This window comes from Amblyomma americanum, chromosome 9 (genome assembly GCF_052857255.1).
Source record: "Amblyomma americanum isolate KBUSLIRL-KWMA chromosome 9, ASM5285725v1, whole genome shotgun sequence".
In the NCBI taxonomy this organism is placed as follows: domain Eukaryota; kingdom Metazoa; phylum Arthropoda; class Arachnida; order Ixodida; family Ixodidae; genus Amblyomma; species Amblyomma americanum.
Window position 1 is genome coordinate 20,166,596 of NC_135505.1, and position 22,927 is coordinate 20,189,522.

General features: G+C 46.8%; 1 protein-coding gene and 2 pseudogenes across 1 annotated transcript in view; 2 read left to right on the forward strand and 1 right to left on the reverse strand.

Annotated features, from left to right (window-relative positions):
• Positions 1-2,773: 2,773 nt before the first annotated feature.
• TSG101 (tumor susceptibility gene 101) overlaps positions 2,774-22,927 on the reverse strand; it is an 86,093-nt gene continuing 65,939 nt past the window's right edge. Inside the window, exons 10-12 of the mRNA XM_077638391.1 lie at positions 20,712-20,845; positions 17,790-17,892; positions 2,774-3,236 (exon numbers count right to left, since the gene is read on the reverse strand). Of these exons, the coding sequence (XP_077494517.1) occupies positions 3,156-3,236; positions 17,790-17,892; positions 20,712-20,845 (318 nt within the window). The 3' untranslated portion in view covers positions 2,774-3,155. The remainder of the gene's footprint in view (positions 3,237-17,789; positions 17,893-20,711; positions 20,846-22,927) is intronic.
• LOC144105058 (uncharacterized) lies at positions 5,144-6,373 on the forward strand (annotated as a pseudogene).
• On the forward strand, positions 8,000-9,198 carry LOC144105059 (uncharacterized; annotated as a pseudogene).

Here is a 22,927-nt window from a genome sequence, read left to right on the forward strand (position 1 = left end):
CATCAATGGGCCTGTTGCCTATGTTGTTCCAAACCTTACCCTGCTGACCATGACCCATTATGAATGTTTCCTACAGCACCAGATCCTGAGCCATGAGCCCATCTTTTCTAGGGCGGATTTCGAACATTTAAACTTCCCATGGAACGTGTGTTCTTGAGCATCAAGGCAATGTGAGGTTTCCATGACGCTGTTGCGCTGCAGGATTCCTCACCTCAATCTATATTTATGCCGTTCTGGGTTCATGCCGTTGAATCTATGTGCGTCATACGGGGACATTGAAACGATAGATAATTTCATCCTCTTGTGCCGGTGGTTTGCATGGCAGAGATTAAGTTTCTGCGAATTCCTCTCGCTCAATCAGGGCTGCCATTTACTCTTCCTGTCCTCCTCTCCTTCGGTACAACCGTCAAAGGGTATGCACTTAACCAGGTGTGCGAGCTGCTTCATCGGTACATTATTGCAGCCAAAGATTTTTGTGTTAACTTCTCGTTGCCTTTACTTTTCTCTCAAAATTAATTTCTGATTATTGCCTTAAAATTTAGTTATTCAACCCTCACCGCTTTTTTTCCTCGATTTTCAATCCGATTTCCTCAAAATCTCACAAAATTCAAGAATTTTTTTTTCACAGATTCCTCTATTCATGTTTAAGAGCCACTTGAGATAAACCTGGATGAGTTTTCTCCCGTTTGGATCTGCACCAAATCCTGGCCAATCCCCCACCGTGGGTATGTGCCATCCCTTTTGAGGCAACAACAACCTTGCCGCCGTGACCACTGATCCGTCGGCTTTCGGTTTCTGGCCGAGTTCCCAGTCTTTGGAAATGGTGCCCCTGATTGGTCGGAGCTGCAAAGATTTCATAGAAGTCACATCACGGTACTTCATTTTTCGCAGGCACTTTGAATGTGGAACGGTTGTGGGACTTTGTGGTTTTCTCAGCAACGCGGCCACCTTTCCGCGTAGAGAAAAAGTGTCAGTACTGTATTCAAGGAATGATCTATCAGTCCTTCTAGTTTGATATTTCTATTTGGTGTCCCTTTAACGGAGGTTCACTACGAACACGTGCAACATGATTTCACCTACATTTATTTCTCATTTTGGTTCCCGTTCTACACTGTCCTTTTAACCGTTGACATGAAACCTGAATGTTATGAAAAATAGAATTTTACGCCATTTCATTGTATTGCACTTGTTTTACTGTGCAAATCATTTACTGGGGGCTGGGGAATTTCACATGGTGATGCAAGTTCACTAATATGACACACACCTCCCAAGCAAGAAATTTTACACAGGAAAACCATGATATAAAAAACAATCCAAGAAATATATGGTTCAAATGCACGCAATGCCACTACCGCAGACAGAAGATAAGCTTCAGGATCCTGCCGTCTTCAACATGCACCTTGGGAGTTTGTGTGCCTGCACCTAGGAGTTCGCACACGCCTCACGTTCGGCGTCTGCAAATTGCTCCTGCCAGGAACACTGAAGGCCCCTTGCTCCACACATGCCTCTTCTGCTTGCAAGCCCTGGCCCCATATTCTTGTGCTGCATTTTTCGCCCGAGCTTCTGCCCGACGCTGCTCCTCCATGTAAGTGATGCGAGCTTAACCTTCAAATGACTCTGGGACTGGCAGTGAAACACAAGCTCGGCAACCTGCAATGAAGTTGCCCATGCCATCACCCTAAGACATACGATTAAGGAAGAAACTCTGAGGTGGCCCCAGTGGGTTGCGACGCCACCAATGATAGCTTGACTGGGGACATCAACATCCTTGCTTTATGGAGGCTGTGTCCAATCGCCTAAAGCATAGAGGGATGCTCGAGCAATAGAGTGCAAACCTGTGCACATTATTAATGTGATAGCATTTAAGCTGTCTTCTTAAAAAAACAGCCAGATTTCTCTGTCGCATAATTTCTTAATTGGTCGAGACGGTCGTGATGACATCATCATTGCAAAATTTGAAAATCTGAGGAATAGAATGTTCGAGTACCTTCCATTGGATTATCATAAGGGATTATACTATTACCTGTAACTAATCCACCACAATGCACCCACTAATCCACCTTATCAATTTTCTGGAATGGGCCTACTTCCAATATTGTGGGGGTCGTTAGTAATTTTTTAGTGTAAGCCAACTTCCAAATGCTATGACATTTTCTTTAAGATTATGGTTAAGAAGGCCACGTTTTAGTTATAAGGAAAGAAAAGGCCCAGTCTCACTGGGTGGACATCTGGAATATTCCGTGAAGGAATTAGGGGCTGAAAGGTACACACCATTATTCAGATAGACACTTCAATTAGGTGTGCACCTCTAGTCGTGCACTGCACTGTCCTTTCGTCCTGTGCTCTGGACAGACACGATGCTGGATCAATCACAGCTGCAACGGCCGCGTTTCGATGGAGGCAAAATGTAATAAGTGTGCTGTGCAATGTTGGTACATGTTAAAACACCCCAGGTGTCACAATTTCCGAGCCCTCCACTATGGCACCTCTCAATTCTTTCACTCCCTCCTTGCTCCCTTCCACATGGCTGTGGCGTGATTGAGATGTCCACCCAGATGCGAGACAGTTACTGTGCCGTTTGTTCCTCAAAAACAAATTAGTGGATGCTTGATGTTGCCAGCCTAGCCGCGACTGCTATGCATAGGTCGAGAGTGTTCACCTTAAAAGCTAGCACTCTTAAATAACGTGGGGTTGTCCCTTTAGCGGCAGATTCAGAACACTGCAGAAACAGCAGCAATAAATTCCGGATAGAACTGACACAACACACGGCCACTTGTATTCTATCATCATCCTTTATTCAGGCTGACTGAAGGCCATTACAACAGCATGGCCACCTCCATTGAATGACCAGAGCTCTGCAAGTGAACGAAAAGTGCATAGCATCAGAAGCCACTCACTTGCCAGCTTGCACATTATAACGAAGCTGCTCCATTCAAAAGTGTCTTTCCTGTGATCTCTCTTGAGTCTCGAGTTGGTCAGAAAGCCAAACCAGAGGTCGCTGCCCTTTCCAGAAAGAAATGGGACAGTAGATTTCATCAAAACAGATTTTCACAGCTATGTAGTATTATTTCAGTGATCAGCGGTGGCAATGCACGTGAAACAGGAGCCTGTCTTGATGCAGCAGCCAAACAAGGGTCCCGGCACGGTGATGTCGACTATGGCAGCTGGGCCTTTTCTCGGCACTTCTGCATCAGTACCCGCAGCAGGAACTGCTTCCTGGACAGCTCCCGGACATGCTGCGGTGGTGGGACAAATCAGCGCAAACATTATTACCGGAAGTCCAGCCACGCTTACACCAGACATAGCAGAGATGAATTCTCTGACTGGTGCCGCCTCTCCATGTGATAAATGCAGTGCCATTTGTGCCAAGGCTCACAAGGAACACTGCTTGCTTAGTCACGCTACTATGCCACCGCAATGGCAAGCACTCCTGGTATGCGGCCTCTCACAAATGCCACTTTGTACGCTAAATGCTTTCTATATCCCCTTGAGGCACTGCAATTATTATTCAACAAGGGGGAAATTTCAAAATTTACATACTTTTGTCAGGAGCATGACAAAAAAGCACAAAAAATATCTGCCTTCCCTGATGATTCATTATATTCAATTTCTGTCAGGTCCTCATATATCAACGCCGTGACACAAAATTGCTTTCAAGCTGTAGACTGTGCTTGTCTTGACCAATTACTGTCATAGCAAGTCGATATGCGAACACATCAGCACGTTTTAGGCACTTGCAAAACAGGCAAACGAAAACATACAGTCACTGGAGAAGTACCGTAAACACAAACATGTCCATGCTAAGAACAACGCTCAGCAACTACTTTGCACAGTGCCTGGCTCCATGTGCTTCTACGCTATATTTCAGGTCTCGGCACATTTTATTGCTTCCACATGAGAGGAAGTGAGAGTGTTCAGGTCACATCCTTAATTAAACATGGACACAGCAGCACCTAAAGGGTATATGCAAGGCGTTTCAATGCCAATAGGTTTACATAAGCATAGGCCGCCCACAAGAAAGGTGGGGGTTTAATACATATATCAAAGCTTGGGGGCCTTCTTAACCACATTCTTAAGAAAGAAAATGTGATAGCATTCGGAGGTGGAAAACCCCCAAAAATTCCAAAAGCCTCCCGAAAAATTGGAAGTAGGACAACTCTAGAAAATGAATTAGGGTACATTAGGGTAGATTCCTGGATTGATTATGGGATTAGTAGGTAGATTAAGGTTATTGGAGAGAATTACTGGTTGGATTACAATGAATTAGAGGTTGGATTAAGGTATATTAATTGGTATTAGTGGTGATTCTGGTGACTTAGGGTGTGGGATTAGTATATAGCCCATATGACAATCCAACGGAAGGTACTGAAACATTCTAGTGCTGATGACGTCATGACCTTCTCGACCAATGAGGGAAATTCGTTACGGAGAAACCGGAAATTTTCTGGACGACAACAACACAAATGGCATTAAAAATGCTGATTTAGGCATGTGCAAATAGTGGTTTTTTGGCCCGAAGCGACTAATAATTTTCTTCGAATAATTTCACAGTGAATATTTTAATATTTCTACTCTACAAAAAAGGCTTGGATGGCACAAGAGGCATTTCCAAAGTCATGTATTTTTTAACACGCAAAGCCAAAGAGAAAAAAGAGAGAGAATGCGTTCAAGCTTTGTCGAAGTTGCGCAAAAATGGCGATCAGAAATTGGAGTCGACCTACATGCAGAGCCAATGTATTTGTGGGGTGTGAGAGCTATGTGTGGGACCGCCGACTGCTGGTGTTCATCGTGATTGTGCCATTACGCAGCTATTGCTTTTAAGCAGCGACTCCATGAACAGCTACTAGGTGTATGCACCTAGGAAACCTAGATGTAGTGCACTGCTGTACAGCGTGGAGAAACCTCCTTTGAGGCAACCATCTAGGGTCAAGTGCAGAAACGCCATGCTAGGGAACTGTTGGGGTCGCCACCTACTGACTTGTGTGAGCGCCTTTAATGTCATTTCGAGGAAAGCAAGATGCTTAACAAATAGAAAAAATGCCTACTACTGTGTGTGTCAGTATGGTTATCCATGGAAACCACCAGTCGCTTGACCACAAACATAGCCAGAGAGATGCAGCTTTTCACTTTCGACCAGGGTTAACCAGAGCTAAACCACCAGCAATTCTTTATTTCACTTGACGCTGCCGCGTTAGCCTCGTACGACACAGTTGTCAAACACTTCTCCGAGCACTTCATGCATCCCTGTAACGAACTCAATGAGTCGTCCCGCTTTCATAAGTGCATTCAACAACCTGGCGAGAGTGTCGACACATTTTACGCCGAACTGTTCAAGTTAGACAAACGTTGCAACTACTCGTCATCGGCGGTGGAAGAATGCTTGGTCCGCGACAGGTTTGTCGTTGGCTTGCTTGATACGCGTCTCTAAGAGAAGCTTTGCTGTTCCCCGAAGCTAACTCTCAAAGAAGCTTGGACGCAAGCTCATCAGTCCAAGGACGCAGACAAGGAGCGCACACTCGCACAGGCCACCTCGCAAGGCGTGGTCAACATTGACGCTGCAACTCAAAAGTTCTCTTCGCGACGGCTGGTCGATGGCAGAACGCGCTCAACGGACGCGAAGTCAGAACGCTATTGTGACGCTCCGGTTTGTTTCTTCTGTGGGCGCACATTTCATGCACGCTCAAAGTGCCCGGCAAAGAACTCTATCTGCAATTACTGTGGCAAGAAAGGTCATTTTACCGAAGTTTGCCGCTTGAGGAAGTCGAGGCATGCCAAACTCAATGCTATCCAACTGCACACTCTCGAGTAGCCAGCTAAGGACAAGTTCGTGGACGTCACAGTCGACAAATGCACAGCTCAGTTCAAAGTAGACTCAGGAGCTAAGGTTTCTGCAATCCCAACTCACGAGTGACTTCCCTGGAGTCCCTGCCGAGCTCACCAAAGTTGATGCTATTTTGACAGGGCCCGGTGGCCAACTTCTTGTACGGGGCTTTTTGGCACGTCTATTTTGGCAAGAGAGGACCAGCTCCCAGCGTCTTTACATCATTGAGTCATTTTCAGTGCCTTTACTGGGTCTACCAGCCATCCAAGCTCTTGAAGTCGTCAAATTTTTTTGGTGCTGTGAACATTCCCGAGCCAACGCTTCATGCCGAACTGTTCTGTCGCCTCGGCACGCTCAGAGACGAGTACACTATCCGCATGAAGCAAGACCCTGTATCGTTCTTACTTAGTGCACCTCGACGGCTACCAATCCTGCTGCGTGAAGTCGCTCGGCAAGAACTCGAAAAACTCGAAAGCGACGGCGTCATTCGTCGTATTGACAAACCAACTCCGTGGTGCGCCAGACTGGTAGTGGTATCGAAAAAGAATGAAAAGTATCGTCTGTGTCCACCTGACCTGACTAAACCAAGTGGTTCTCAAGGAAAGACACATTTTGCCTAGCGTTGAGCAAGTTCTTGGACTCATCGGCAACGCAGGCATTTTTTCAAAGCTGGATGCGACTGCAAGCTTCCATCAAGTCAAGCTGTCAGCGGACTCGCAAGAATTTACAACTTTCTTCACACCTTTCGGCCGCTATTGTTTTTGCCGACTGCCCTTCAGCATCACTTCTGCTCCGGAATATTTTCAAAAGCAAACAGCCAGGATCCTGTCAGGATCCAGCATGCTGTCAATATGATCGACGATATTCTTGTTTTTGGACGTACCAAGCAGGAACATGGTGCAAGACTAGGGCAGGTGTTGACTCGTCTTGCAACTGCAGGTGTCACCTTCAACAGTAGTAGTTGTAAGTGGTTCTATTAAAATAATAATAAAAAGGAAGGAAAAGATTTTTGCTAGCCCCAGCATCTGCCATCGATACTGAAGCACCTGAGCTGGGCCAGCGGAAATAAAGGATAGCAGGCAGAATGCAGAAGTGAAATGAAAGAGCTGAGGGGACAGGAAGAGAGGATAGGGGGAGAGGTAATATACACAAACTATTTACACAATAAGAAATGTGTACAGGTTGCGCGCGTGATTAGTTCATGAAGACAAGTTTTGTTTTGGGGTCTCCAAAGTCTCTTTCCTAGGTGTCGTCGCCTCAGCACAAGGCATCAAGCCAGACCCAAGCAAGATCGAGGCAGTCCATGCAATGCTGCCTCCCACAGACGTTGCGGGTGTCAGACGTTTACTTGGGATGGTAAATCATGCTGCCAGGTTCCTGCCACATATTCCGGAAATCACTGCCCCGATACGCACCCTTCTCAACAAGAAAGCTAGTTGTATTTGGCAGCACGAACAGGAAGCTGCATACAAAAAAGTAAAGGAACTTCTGACATTCGAACGCTGCTTGGCCCTGTACCACCCATCATATGCCACAGCAGTCTCTGCTGACGCCAGCTCTTTTGGACTGGGAGCAGTCCTGTGACAAGCACAACCAATTGGTGAACGGAGGCCAATAGCCTTTGCCTCAAGGTTAATGACGACCACGGAACAAAGGTACAGTCAGACAGAAAAAGAGGCCTTAGCTACAGCGTGGGCCGTCCAGAAGTTCGACAAGTTCATCAGAGGAATCACTTTCACCGTAGAAACGGATCACCTTCCTCTAGTGTCATTGTTTGGCAAAATGGAACTTGATGCGCTTCGTCCGCGGGTGCAAAGACCCAGGCTTAAGACAATGTCTTACCAGTTTCGGATTATGTATGTGCCCGGGAAATTGTTGGCTAAAGTGGATGCATTGTCTCGCATCCTTCCCAAAGTGCATCCAGTAGACACCGTGGAGCTTTTTGCTACCGAAGTTGTGGCTTCCGCTCCAGATGTACTTCCTGTGAACGTGCAGGATATAAGGAATGCCCAAAGTTGTGATGCAGAATGCAGCACGCTCATCTCTTTCTGCCAGCATGGCTGGCCAAAGAAGTCAAAGATACCTCTTCACGTGTCAAAGTATAAATCTGTGAAGGATGAACTTTCTGTTTGCGATGGTCTCCTCCTCAAAGGCACTCGCCTCCTGATCCCCTCAGCAATGAGGCCAGCAGTCTTGACACTTCTGCATGAGGGACATCAGGGCATCAGTCACACCAAGGCCCTCGCTCGTGAATATGTATGGTGGCCAGGCATAACAGCTGAGATTATCTCCCTCGTGACCAGCTGTGAAGGTGCACCCTAAATCGAGTGAATTCAGCGGAACCACTCCTTCCTACAAACCTCCCTGGTCGTCCCTAGGAAGTTCTGGGCATGGACCTCTTTCACCACAACTCTCAAACCTTCTTGATGGTAGTGGACTACTACTCTCGATTCCTGGAGGTGGTGACTTAAGGTACAACGGTCCTGTGGTCATTGATGTGCTCAAAAGTCTGTTTGCTCGCCATGGGATATCGCAACAGGTGAAGTCAGACAATGGTCCGCCCTTTTCTTCACACGAATTTGCCGCATTCACTGTATCTCATGGTTTTGTTTTGAGCACATCACCAGTAGGCCCCAATACCCAGTCTAATGGAGAGGTGGAGCGAATGATCTCGACTGTGAAAGACATCTTCCGTAAAGCAAAAGGCCCTCACCTGGCCCCTCTCAGCTGTAGGGATACTCCAGGCGTGAGCAGCTTCAGCCCGGTTCAACATCTAAAGGTAAGACAACTGAGAACTCGAGTCCCAAAGCCAGATGAAAAGCTTCGTCCACACTGGCCCAAAAGGGAGGAGGTAGCACTCGCAGACAACCCTTACAAGAAAACGACTGCGAAGGACTTTAATCGACGTCATCGCGCCACGGATCGGTCATCACTTCAGTCCGGTGAACAGGTCTGGGTTCGACCCGACCAGGTGCGTGCTACAGTTCTCAGCAAGGCACAGCGTCCAAGGTCCTTTTTGTCGAAACGGAGCGAGGAACGATTTTGCAGCGGAATCGTCGACATCTTGTTCCCTTTATGCTGAGGGCAGCAGATCCTGCACTTCTCCAGCCTCACTGCCCAGCACAAGTGGCAGCAGCACCTGATCTGCCGTCTGTAACAGCAACCTTCTTCACGTTCTAGTGATGGTGTTGGGCTCACCCGCAGCGGCCGCCATGTAGTACAACCGGACCGCTTGAGCTTGTGACAGAGGGGGGAGATGTTGGAGTCGCCACCTATCGACTTACCAGTGGTGCCCTCTTAGCTGAAGCCAAGCCGAGGGGTGCTCGGAATAATCCAGTTCGTGTTCCGTTCTGGAGCAACGTGGCTGCCTCGCTCTCTCCCGGCTTTTGTGGCTGGTGGTCACCTCCAGGCACGACAGCACGGGAACACGCACACAACAGGAACGTCAGCCGATATTCTTGTTCGGCCTGTACTTGCACTAGCAGGCTCAGATGTGTAAAGGCTTCACACATGTACAGTAGGACCTCGATTTTACTACTTTCAAGAAACCGCGTCAAGCTGTCGTATATAATTGAAAATCTCACACAAGTGATGCATTCACATAATAAAATCGCCCACTACTCTGGATTTCAAAAACTAAACACCCGTTTTCATTCTGCGAGCATTAGTTATGAAACTGCGCACAGACAGGCTTTTGGCCATTGAAGAGGCGGCTTAAACGAGGCGTGCATGCGCTCCCGTCACTGCGCATGAAGTAAACGTCACATACATCTCAAAAATGATGATTTGGACGACGTGCCAGAAGTACAGCTGTTCTAACTGTTCAAAGATGTTTTGTGGCGTGCAGAACAACCATCCCAGCGACACATCTTTCTGTTCAGATTTCTAGAACCGCTGTCACTCTGCACCAGCAAGCAGCAGTGTTTGTACTATGAATTCGCATCACGTAAGAAAAATAAAACATGATTATCGCCTGCGATGCAAATGCGCCGGCATGTCTTTCTGCAGCGATGTATGGCCTACCGGGTGATAGCGTACCACTTGCTCCTGGCGTGCTCGATGTCGCTAGGCCTAACGTGCTCCGCACCAAAGCCGCAGCGGAAAGTGCTTTGAAACTAGCCACCGATGGTCATAGAGATGTCTAACTTTGTTACCGCCTGTACATTAACTTCATGATGGTATGAATGTACAGTCGTCCACAGACCTGTCTAGAGTGCTTCAACTTTGTGCTGTCTGCACACCGCAGCATGCAGAGCGATGTCTAGTGGCAGCGCCTGGTTCGAGATAGTGCATGTCTGATGCTCAGATGGCACTCAAAGATGCGCAATCTAGAACTAAGCACTGCCTCTGCGCATTGCGGAGCGCAAACGGCACGAAGTTTGAGCGCTCTAGACATGTCTGTCGACGAGACTACAACCGATTTCCCTAATGCCTTTGTCAGCGAAACGTGCAGAAAAAACGGCCACCAGGCGCACGCGCAGAGTCAGTTTGAGCCTTCGGCAGAGTGAGTGAGTGAAAACATTTATTGATTTCCAAAGGGATTCGCGGATCGAAGGCTCCGTCGTCTTCGTGCTTGCGCCGGCGATTAGAGTCTTCTTTCAGCAAGGGTGGGCCCCTATTCCAAGGCTCCACTGAGTCGTGCTGCACCGGTCGCGTGCTCTATAAAGGCCCTCTGGGCTGTGAGCTCGCTGCTGGTGAGACGGCTCTCCCATTGCTCCGCACTCGGGTGTTTGTGTTTGTGAAATGCCTCGTTACGTTCGCATTCCCATGTGATCATTACAGGATGTCGTGTGCTCGATCACATTGTTGCACACACGTTTCTGTCTTGATTGCAATCCGGAACCAACTTGGTTGACGTCACATCTGGCAATAAAGTGCTCCTCCAGCGTCTATAATTCAGGATGGTTCCCACCGGCCGTCGAACGAAGCAGGGCGTGCATATTTTTCCGTCCTATAATTGAGGTTTTCAATGCATTATCCCTATGAGAGGTTCACCGGGCCCACATCAATTTGTTGTAAAGTGCGGGTCGTCGCATGAACAGGGGATGCATAATCAGGGTTCCACTGTACACGCAATTCTGAGCACTTTTTGCTCACATATATAAAAGAGAAAAGAACTGACGTATGTTTGCACGCATAGCTCTGACAAAAAAGGACTGTTGTGCAGCTAGGTCGCTGCATACTCTTCAGCAATCTCAGATGCTCAAAGCGGTTATTTTGACTAGAGTGACTGCTTTATAAAGCAATACATTTTGGTACTGCTGGGCATGAAAGAGTTTATAAGGTAGTATATAACATTCAGTAGGCTTCAATCACATCTCTTGCTACAGATCAACAACTAGTTTATGTTTCAGTCAGCCGCATATATCAAAAATGCTTTGCATCAGAGTGGTCTACCATAAACTGCAAAATAAACACAGCAGGAAAAGATGAACCATGATGAATGAGTAGACCAAACTTGGAAACGTGTCGCACACTAATGCACACAGGATTTTATTTCAAAACAATTCTCAGCAACCTTTTGAAGCTGCCTCTGGTTGCCCGCCTTGGAGAAGGCATTGCCTGAACCGTTATTTAAGATTAGTGCCAGCTACAGTTTTCCTGCCGCACAGTCAGACGGGCAAACTTAACTTCACTTGAATTTAGCTTATCCTCAGACCGGTACTTGCACGCTTGACAGGGGTATAGTTTGTCTCGCGATGTGTCACCACACGGGGAAGAAAAAGCCACATTTTCAATGGACTTTGGCACTGCACGGGTAGCTTGCTTCCTTGCGACAGCTTTAGCAAGGTAACGCTGGTGCACCTGCCAGTTCACGACAGAAGTTTCCTCGGGACTACTCAAACTGTGAGCCATAGTTTGTAAACGACTCAATTTTCACGAGGACGTAACTTCTGAGTTTTTTGCAAACCACAAAGAGAAAAATTGTTCCCGCAAATAATTTGAGAAAAAATAGCTCCATGGGGCCTAACACCAATGCTTGGCGTAATTTAGTACAGTAAAAACTCAACATAACGAACACGCATAGTGCGAATTACTGGATATATCGAACTATTCGTAAATATTTAAAAAACACATGCAATTTTTCCTGTATATATCGAATGCGGTTGGCCACGAAACGAAAACATCGAACTCCCCACCGCCAAGAAATACCTGTACATGTGGCAGGTGAAAGGCTGCACCACACTACACAAATGACTGGTGGCAGTGCGGCAAGCATTTGCGCCAAGGTTCGTGTTTTTATCTCACACTCATGAATGGTGGCACGAAAGATACAGCGCCATGTGGGGTTGTAGTCTGGCAGTCAGCACGCGTTTACGCCTTTCGCACTCGTCAACAGCACCCTGAAACCAGTGGTGTGGATGGTAGCAGGCTTGCAGTAACCATCAGGAGCTCACGTCGGCTATCATGGAGGTGGTGAAAATGGCCACAGCATTCGCACTGACGTAACGATTCCTATGTGACGTGGCTGTAATGCAAGAAAGCCACCCTAGCTGGCAGCTATGCAGCCAATGCGCGCTTGTGATGCTGTGAGGAGAAGCCAACCTAACTGCCGTTTGACTTTTGTGGCCTCCAGAAACAGGCTTTGAAATGTGACTAAAACCTAGGAGAAGCCCTCTCCGGTTCTCTGGTAAGGATTGTCTGAACTGCCATCCCTTCGACGACTGAGTTGTGCCGCTATAGCATGTGTTTGTGATGAAATTTTATATTATGAATTGCGGTTATATTGAACTATTTTACGATTTTTTTACCTGATCACATAACGGGGTTTCACTGTACTTGCTAAAAGACCACTTGCTAAATTCCAGGACAGCTGACTTACAGGATGGTTTTTTGCAACTGAAAATCCTTGTTCACTGACCGCTGTTTTCATTTCCTACTCTGCCCTCAAAAGGGGGTTAGCACGATGGGAGATGCATTCCTCCATTGTATTCTTTTTCGAAAAGGAGAGAGGGGAATGAACATGAAGCCTCAATGGCTGCCACCAGCTTTTGAGACAGAGTTTGTCCAAGGGGTACAATGGTGCATTCCTGTGACAAGTGCCAGGTTGGACTTGCTTTTCGAGTTCATACTGCAGCTCTCAACACCGAAGGGGAGAGCATTCGTGACTGAAGATCACTAAAGGTCATTGTGTTGTATGTTGTGAATTGTCACTCATTGAAATTGACGCCAAATTTTCTCGTGTGTCATGGATATAGCACCAACTCGCCCAACAACGTAATGCAGACGCAGTTGGCCTTATAAGCAGTGTTGGCGGTAACGCGTTACTTTTTTTTGGTAACTTTGTAATGCACTCATTACCCTTTCGGAACTGTAACGGGTAACATACTTACGTCAACAATTTTCGGTAACGTAAGGTGTCACGCTACTAGTTACTTTTTGTTCCAATTGTAGCCCACTCTGCCCCATTTTTTAGAAAAAGAAAAGTGCAGAGCACCTAAAATGATTTTGCGTATAAACAAAATGTACAGGTGCTCTCGACGACGAAAACAACTGCCCTTGACGACGCACCCAGCTAAAGAAAAAAGAAAAACAGAATACCCATAAAGCACGAAACGCGTGCACAAACACGCATTCACACACTTGCCTTCACCTTCGTCCCCTTCCCAAACCACTCACACACACAACTCTCTAAAGAGTGGAAGCATGCGGATCATTTTGGAACATCACATTTTTCGGAATTATCTTAAATTTGTTGAGAATTCAGCGATGTTTTCTTTGCGAAGTTAGATTTGATGATGAAATGTCATTCTCTGTTTAATGTCCCATTCAGAAAATGGGTTCACCATGTGCCACAGTGCGGTGGAAACACTAGAGCACCTGCTCCTTCACTATGCCGTGCAAGCCGATGCTCGTCACGATATGCTTGCGGCCTATAGGGCGCTGGGCATACTACCGGACTCTCTCAAGACGATATTGTAACCGCAGGGCAGTGCACGCACCTGTAAGTGAACCTTGGAAAGCCTCTGTGCGTTCCTCGAACAGACGGGCTTTACATCCCGTCTGTTCTCCGCCAGGTAGTTACACGCAGTAACCGAACACTCCGTGGGTTCTACCTTGGACGCTGTAGTCAACATAGTGTTGTGCGTGTGTTTTTATTACTCCACCATGAACTAATCACACGCACAACCTGGACACATTTCTTATTGTGTAAATAGTTTGTTCATATTACTTCTCCCCCTATCCTCTCTTCCTGTCCCCTCACCTCTTTCATTTCATTTCTCCATTCTGCCTGCTATCCTCTATTTCCGCTGCCCCAGCTCAGGTGCTTCAGTATCAATGGCAGATGCTGGGGCTAGCAAAAATCTTTTCCTTCCTTTTTATTATTATTTTAATAAAAACCACTTACTTACTTACTTACCATGTGCCATAGAGTTAGAAGCCACAACACGTAACTATACAAGACCGTTTAGGCCACTATAACGTCTGTTTCGTATTTTTTGGGCACCGTTTGTAGATGGCGCTTTAATATTGCAAAGCTCCTGCACATCTGTTCAAAGTATTCTCGTTAAATCAGCATTTCGTGTAAAATCTTGTTTGGGCGAGAAGTTTTATGTGAAATGTGAGCTTTATAAAATTGTTATCGTAAGTTCTTAAGTCAAAGGCTAATTAAAATTAATGGCCATGAAGTAACAGCAAAGTAACGTGCGGTACTTTATTTTGGTAACGGTAACGATGACGCATTACCTTTTTTTGTAGGCAACGTAGGGTGGTGACGCGTTCCTTTTTTCTTAGCATAATGAGTAACGTATTTAGTTCCTTTTTTCAGTAACGGCTACAACACTGCTTATAAGGCTTCACGCACCTGTGAATTCAAATGTTCCACTTCAAAAACACAGTGTGCTGCTCCCGATGCTAAAGACTTAGATGCAACATGTTTTATATTTACGATTGTAAGGATGTTTTGCGCTGCTTCAACATTGTAGAAGGAACACCAAAATCTTTATTGTGCACAGTGCGAGATTGGTGAACAAAGTAAAAAAAATTATTCAAACCCCGCTCAGTTAGTGCTTACAAAGGAATAGGGGGTGAAGCGCTATGGAGTAATGTTGCTGCTACAGGAAGTGCATAATTGAGTGTCAAGTACAAAAACAGCACAGGTATTGTGGCTTACTTCGCAGACCTTCGTGTTACCATTTGCCTTCCAGTTTTCATGCTTCACTTTTGCAATTGTCTCATCCCGTGGAAAACGAAAACATCGGGCACCTGTCCTTGCTGAACCAGCACACAACGGAACACAACAGCCAGGCTTGTTTTCGCAACATCACAGTTCAATCACCCAGCATTCGGTGCACAACATAACAGCTTCGCAAACTCCCCAGCAATAGCACAAAAAGCAACTTGCCCCAAGATGGCGACTATGGAGAAGGCAGCAATGCTGCGCATGCCAATGGGTGTCACCACCCTGTACGGCAGCGGCGGCACTGAGCCACCCTACAGATGCACACTGCCATGACATTTATGACACGTGAGCACTGCGGGTAGAACATCTGCAGGCACCTGGCAGGCAGAGATCTGGGCGCCGCGTCTGTTGCTACGAGCATGCGCAGATCCGCTCCGGCATAAGCACGGCAGAGCAGGCATATGGCGCGAACTCGCGGCTTCAGTTTCACACTCTCCACGGTGACATCCCGGAGGAAGTATCACGTACAAGAACCACATGCAGCAAGTTTCGAAGCGCTATTTTCTCGAGATGAATACTTGGAGATTTCGAGCACCAAACATTCAGGTCGAATTGAATATCGAATACTTTACTATTTGGACTCATTATTCAAAGTTATCAAATATTCGCACATGCCTGGCTTGATCACCTAGAAGCAAAGGCCAACTTTAAGCAGCTGAAATATTACTAGCATGCTTAAGGGGAGACAATGAGGACAACGTCCCATTTTTGCTCTTTGCTGCTTAGCTGATGTTTTTCTACAGCTGGTTTGGTTTGGTTTATGGGGGTTTAATGTCCTAAAGTGACTAACGCTTTATGAGGGACGCCATAGTGAAGGGCTTCGGAAATTTTTACCACATGGGGTTCTTTAACGTGCACTGCGTCGCACAGTACACGGACCTCTACAATTTCGCCTCCCCCGAAATTCAAACCCGCATCTTTCGGGTCAGCAGCCGAGCGCCATAACCACTGGGCCACTATGACAGCTCTTTCTACAGCTGGGAAAATTCAGTTTATGCCTAGAATCCTACATGTACGGAACAGCTTTTTTTTTGTGCAGAAAGTCTAAAAACTTATTGTGCAAAAGCTCGCACCACCAACATACATTCAAGAGGGTCTAAACTTTTCCTGTGCCCAGGGGTTGTTGAGTTGTGTGCATTCAGTTTTGCGAGTCGCCTGCATTCGAAATTCGGCCCCATTGACAACATTGTAATTTTGCAGGAGGAACACAATTTCTAGGTATTGTTGTATGGAAACCACTGCGCGTGAGGAGAAATATGATATTAAAGTCTATGTCAAATGCTAGAAGCTTTATCACACATATAATCTAGCCATGAATAATCTGGCAATGAAATATAATCTGGCCATGAATTATGAGAGTTTGATTCGATATGAAAGCCAAAGCAACTTGCCCCAAGATGGCACGTAAGCACGGTGTCGTCTTCCGCAGCCTCACTGTCATTTAGGAGGCAGTACTAGTAAAGATATGCGTGCGACATGGTTTGGCGTGGTAAAACCACTCACTTCTTGCCAGTGCTGCCTTCTGCTTCGCGCTGTCCAGCGCTGAGACTGTTCGCCCTTTTTTTCCCTTTCATACTGGTCCCTCTTCTTTTGCTGCCTTCCCTTCTCAGCATGCTGCATAGCCTCCTTTCCACGTTCATAGCCATTTTTGATTTTCTCTCTTTCTCCGCATGCACGCCACGTGCTTCGCCCCACTGCCTCAAGGCTTTCGAAAACTTGACTTCTCATTGCACCTCACATGCCTGGTCATTAAGCCGTCTGAAAAAACCCCATTTTACTATCTTCGGCATCCATCTGCCTTCGAATGTTGTCCGCTCGATTACGCTGTTGCATGTATGTGCATGCATGGTGCTCTGAGATGTCCTAGACTGCACGCGTGCCGCAATTTCCTCATTCCATGCTAACTATATGGCTATGGCCATGGCCAGACACTCTTTAATTAATTAATTAATACATGTACCTACATTCACCTGCAGTGGCATTACAGTAACGAGGTATAATAAAAAGTTTCCATTGCTTCAACGCTGAGTAAAACAATAAAAATTCAAACGTTATGGCAAAGACATAAGAGCAGCATGCGCATAAAAGGACGGCGTAAATGCACCCTTAAAAAACGGTCAAATTACGACACACACCACAAATACAAAATCTGAAACGTGATAACGGGCAGGGATGATTCACGTAACAGTTGAGGTACAGGTCAGCGATAACAGACTTAAACAAAGGCAGCCTTTAACACTGTGGTAAATTCAGATACTGACACAGCCACAGCTATGTCGCATGGGAGGTCGTTCCACCAACTGACTGTGCATGGAAAAAATTCAATGTGAAAAAACTAAGGTACAGGCTCATATTTCTATAACCTTATTCGGGTGATCTCGCTGCCATGATACGTATATAGGTGGGAAGAGATGGGCGCCCTTATTCAGTACAGTGTGATTGTAAAACAGGTTTTGTAAAAACTGAGTCCAAAAAATTCCCGTCGTAAGGAAAGAACAGGACATACCAAGCTAGTTTTGATACCACTAATACTACAGGGTCATTCCACGCCAAGCGTCCCAGACATTGCACTTGACCATCTCCGATATGCTAAAAAAAATTCATGAAAACTTGTTGCAACGCGAGTATCTTAGCCTAAAATATTTTTGCTGGCTCATGCTAACTCGCATCCCGAGTTTTCTAGCAGCTACCCATTTACTACTGCTGTGCACTGATTGAAAGCACCACCAACACTCGCACAAGCTGCCCAATTCTGCGAGCATCCACCTCACCGAGTGCACTGACCTTGAGGAAGACATCCAGGTCAATGACTCCCTTTCGAAGCGCCTCGCCCAAATAGTAGATGGCATCCTCAGTGGCATTCTCCTCAGCAAAGGCATTGACGAGCCTGCAGGAAGGCACCACAGGCTTAGGCAAAAACTGCTTCTTTGCTGCTGGCAGTGGATGCCAGAATATGGGCGCCCACGCTAGAGAGGGACAGTAAGATGAAACATTTCAACTGACGACTTGGCCAGTAGACTGAGGCTCACACTCCCAACACTCTGGATGTCTTCTTCTCTGACACACACCTGTCTAGAGCGCTCAAACGGCGCACTCTGTTGTGCGTTTATGACAATTGCCGCTGCCCGGCGGGCCTGAGTTAAACACGATCCATGGAAACGTGCATGCACTATAAGGCCTTGTTTTCAGTCCTAGGCCACTTGGAAATGACAAGCGTACTCCCCGGTGCAGCATATGAGCACTCTAGACTAATGTGTGGACTACTGTACAAGGCCTTAGTTCTATGTCATTTAGTGCAAAAGATCCATTTTCGGCTGTACTGAAGAGGACGGGCTGCTCTCATTTCAAGACACATCTGGTGTCTTGGTTTTGTCCAAGTCAGAATGCAACCTTGGTGCTCATATTCAAAAGAATGACATATTTATTGGCTGCAGTCATCTTAGGCAGCATTTTTTTTCTATGCCAGTGACTAAACCTCAGATCATATTTTAGGTACCATATTTCCTCGCATGTAACGAGTTTTTCTTACATGAAAACTCAGCCCCCAGATATTGAGATATTCAAAGGCAACACTGGGATAATCTAGTTTTTACCCATGAACTTCCCAAAAGCACTAAGTGCCAGTTTATGTCGTTGGAAGTTATTATATACAGTATAATCTCGCTACAACGCACCCCGATGGTGCCCAAGATATCGGTCTATTCTAAGAGAAGTCTGCCAGATTCAAATATTACAACAGACTTTTATTAAACCATAAGCGAGTCTGTCTGTTATAACAAGACTAACCTGCAAGCCATACATAGCTGCATACAAGACCCTATTTGCTCTCAAAGAAAGTAGCCGTATTACTATCATGTTCTGATATTATATCTGAGCACCCATTTTTAAAGTGATCTCAGGGACTGAAAATGAGCATACAGAATCAGGGGAAGGGAAACGACCAGAGCCGACCTGTCTGCGCTATATTTGCGGGGCCAACAGCAGTTCCGGCCTATCTACAGGTAGCAGCAGGCCACTTGTGTGCGTAATCCTGTACACAGCACCACTGATTTAACAGCTTTGGTGCAGGTGATCCCACCACAGGAATGAACGCCGGTGTGGCGACCACATTTCATTGACCCGATCCACATTTCACATTTGACTGGCATTTGGTTCTGCCCCCGATATTTCGAACTGCCTATGCAACGCACTATCACTGGCAGTTTGCTCAACAAGCGATGGAAAACTTAAGCAGTTCAGGAGCGTGCGTCGCGCCAGCATCTAAAGCTGCAGCCACAGCAACCACAGGACCGTTGGTAGCTGATGGCGGTTCATTTTGCCGCCCACCGGCATAATCGATCGCGACGTACGAAAACACGATTGTTGGAAGGTGCACTGTTTTATCGTCTTCGATCTCCGTTAGCCCCCTGACAGTTAGCCTTGGATTACATGGTCACTTATGTTAGTGCTGCTTTGCAACGTCCTAACCCGTGTGCGTGCCGCGATGTCAACGTGTTGCAGGTCAGTGAGCTTCACTGGTAGCAACACTGCAATGTGGCAACTCCGTGCACCATCATATTTCAACGAGATACATTTTGAAGTGACAGAATGTGAGATATCCTTGTGCCACTATGAGCAATGTTGTGAGTGCAACTGTCGTGATCGAGCCCACCTGCTCTGCATCTGACCCGTGTGGTGCTTTCAAGGTCAGAGTGAAGGTACATGTTAAAAGGAAACTTTGTCAATGCCAGTACAGTCTACAAGCAGGTCAACAGGCACATGGCGGTGTGTACTGCCCCACGGAACTCTGCCGAGAAGTTTAACGAGTTTCCCCAGCAGAAAAACACGGTGCTAGCTGTGCTCACAGCTCTGATATTATCAGTTACGAAACTTCCCATAAGGTCCATATGTCATAAACACCGGCTCGAGGTTGCCAAAATTTCAGCGTTTATGAATTGCCGCGCTGCCTGCATGTAAACTGGGTTCAAGTTGCAAACTTCAAAATTGTTGATAAACACACAACTGCCTGCCAATAAAAACAGTGAAACAGATAGATACATAGATTTAACACTGAGGACGATAAATCATGAGGTAAAAGAAGAAGAGTGAAAATGGTTTTCAGAAGACAATAGCGACATACAGCAATGGCTTTTATTGGCCTCTTCCGTAAGCATCTGGAAAGTGGTTACTGGGACTTTGTCATATTTTGAAGTGGAGTTTCCCAACCGGTATGATCCAAGAACTCTAGTAGCCTGTGCTGCGAGACAGCGGCTAATGTGAAGGAGGATACCACTCGTGCGCTCATCGGCCAAGGCCGCTCAGGTCCTGGAATGAGGACTCCAACCACCAGCTCCACCAACACCTGTTCTTTGGTCAAAGAACTTTTAGTGCAAAAGCACTTCTAGCCGCATTCCCCAGTGGTATGTGTCTGTGTGTGAAGCCTCTGAGAAGCAAGTGTAACTGGCTCACTCAGTCAGTGGACACCTCAATCGAACTGTGAGCAGTTCACAAAACCAGTGCAAGGTTTAGACTCTCTTGATTTTGAGGAAAGGAAAGGCGCATAACTGGCTCCCTGGGTCAGTGGACACACCAGTCTTGCTTTGAGGTAGTGGCAGTGGTGTCCACCTAAACAAAAACCATGCTTTGGCACAATATTTCATGCTCAGCAATTGTAAACCACCAGCTATTATTTTTCCTCCTCCTGTAGCATGCACCTCCACTACTCACTGCTTGTAGAGGGGAGCGGTGGTGACCACTGCCTCGTCCACATTGATGGCCCCCTGGTTCTCCATCTTGCGAATGAGCTCCTTGAGTTCCTCGTTGCGCTCACGCAGGTTCTGCAGGTTAGCCTCCAGCTCCGCCTGCGTGTCACCATCACCACCTGGTCACACCCAACTAGTGTTCCTCTCCCAGCAGAGTTCCCACCGGGGCTAAGCACTCTGGAACCCCTCTTCACCCTAGCTTTTCATGCCAAGCAAAACGCAATGCCAAACAAATTTTTAAAGAATTTCTGAAACAGTGGTTGCCAAAAAAACAACAACAGGCAGGTGCCATGCATTCAGCCTCGTGCCAAAACCATGTACTCTTCCATTATCGAAAAATTCAATAAAACAAATCAACAATCCAGTATATTTATTTCCCCACTCAAACAGCAAAAGCTTGTTAATTCAAACTTAACGGGACCACAAAAAAAATGCTTGAATTATCCGAAATTTATCGCATGACCCTGAAAAACCTGTCAAAAGGTGCTTGCAAATGGTAACTTTATTTGGTGAAGGACCGGGCAATGGGTGCCTGATTTTGAGATGAGAACAGCGCGGCAATGACTCTTTTTTACGTTTTCATCAATACTACACAGTGTGCATACTGCAGGGAGCATTGAAACAGTACTGCTCCAGAGTCCTAAGGACCTTCCTTCTGCATCCTTTGCAGTGTAACACAGTTGCTCCACCACTACCGCATCACACCCATCATAAGCGGCACTGCCGTGTGTGAGGAGGCTTGACTGCACAAACAGCAAACGGCATACAATGAGCGCGCAGTTTCGATGCACAGGTTGAAGAACAGAACCACGCGAACGCAAGTGAAGGAAATGGCACTGGAGCCGCAAGAAAAAATTTAGATTTTATTTATGGGTGTTTAACGTCCCAAAGCGACTCAGGCTATGAGGGACGCCATAGTGAAGGGCTCCGGAAATTTCACCCAACTGGGGATCTTTAACGTGCAGTGACATCGCACAGTACACTGGTCCGTAGAATTTCGCCTCCATCGAAATTCGTCCGCCGCAACCGGCATTGAACCCGCGTATTTCGGGCCAGCAGCCAAGCACCACAACCACTCAGCCAACGCAGCGGCCCAGCCGCAAGAAAAAGGGAAGGGGGGGGGGGGGGGGGGGGGCACACCAGGGATGCACCAATCGGTGCCTGAAACAGTGCTTACAGCTGCGTTAGGTTGGGTGGCTGATGCTGGCTGGTCGAGCCACTGTCGCTGCGTGCTGGCACGAAGTTCAGAAAGCAAAACCAAAACTAAGCAGTCAGAGTGTTCACGGATAAGGGGCCGTCCATTCATTGTCACGCCTGCTGTTGCACACACGTCAGAGGTGTGCTAGCGACTATGCAGCATGGAATTCAGGTTTTAAGTAAGGCCGAGTTCACGATCTCTTGCCACGCCGGTCATACCTGGATGTGGCTTCACTTCGAGAGCCCGTTGGAATTAACCGGTGCGAGGCCCATAGCATATGAATTAGCATGCATCTGACACCATAGTCTTACATAGGCATTGGAAGGGATTAAGCCAGCAGTTCGAATTATCCAGATTAAAGCCATCGTGCATGCATGTGCGTGTGTGCATGCCTGAGTGCAGGCTCAACCCCCCAGCAACCCTAGCGGAGTGGGGCAACTTCCGGGGACTGTAAAGGCCTTAAGGTGGGTTCTCTGGAACACTCTTTGGTGAGTGCACATCTGAGCTTCCACCCCTAAAAAAGCATCTCCCACCCAGTAGCAGAACGAAAAAAACGATGGTGAAATCAGATACGCAATAGTAAGGCGACCACTGCAAACGCAAAGAATATAACAACCAACGCTGCTTACATATATTTGTCCCATCACATCGTATGATCGCCTGGGCATTCCTTTTATAGCCATTATTTTGGGTCACCTTTTGGTCAATCTCCAGTCCCTTCAGTGTTACACCTATCATTTTTTCCTCACATGAAGGGCAGTGGCTAACTCCTGTTTCGGTTTCAGTGTGACAGTGAACAGTTCCCAGTGTAATTCAACCCGGAGTGGCGCAGCCTGGTTGGTCCCCCCCCCCTTGAGTCCTTAGCCAGGATCAATGGTTCTTCTCCCTTAATTAGAGGGCATTTAGGGCGGATGTCTCCAGCATATGCCTAATGCTGGGCGTGCACAGCTGTTGTTTTCTGCATCTTCCTCAGGCACCCTGAC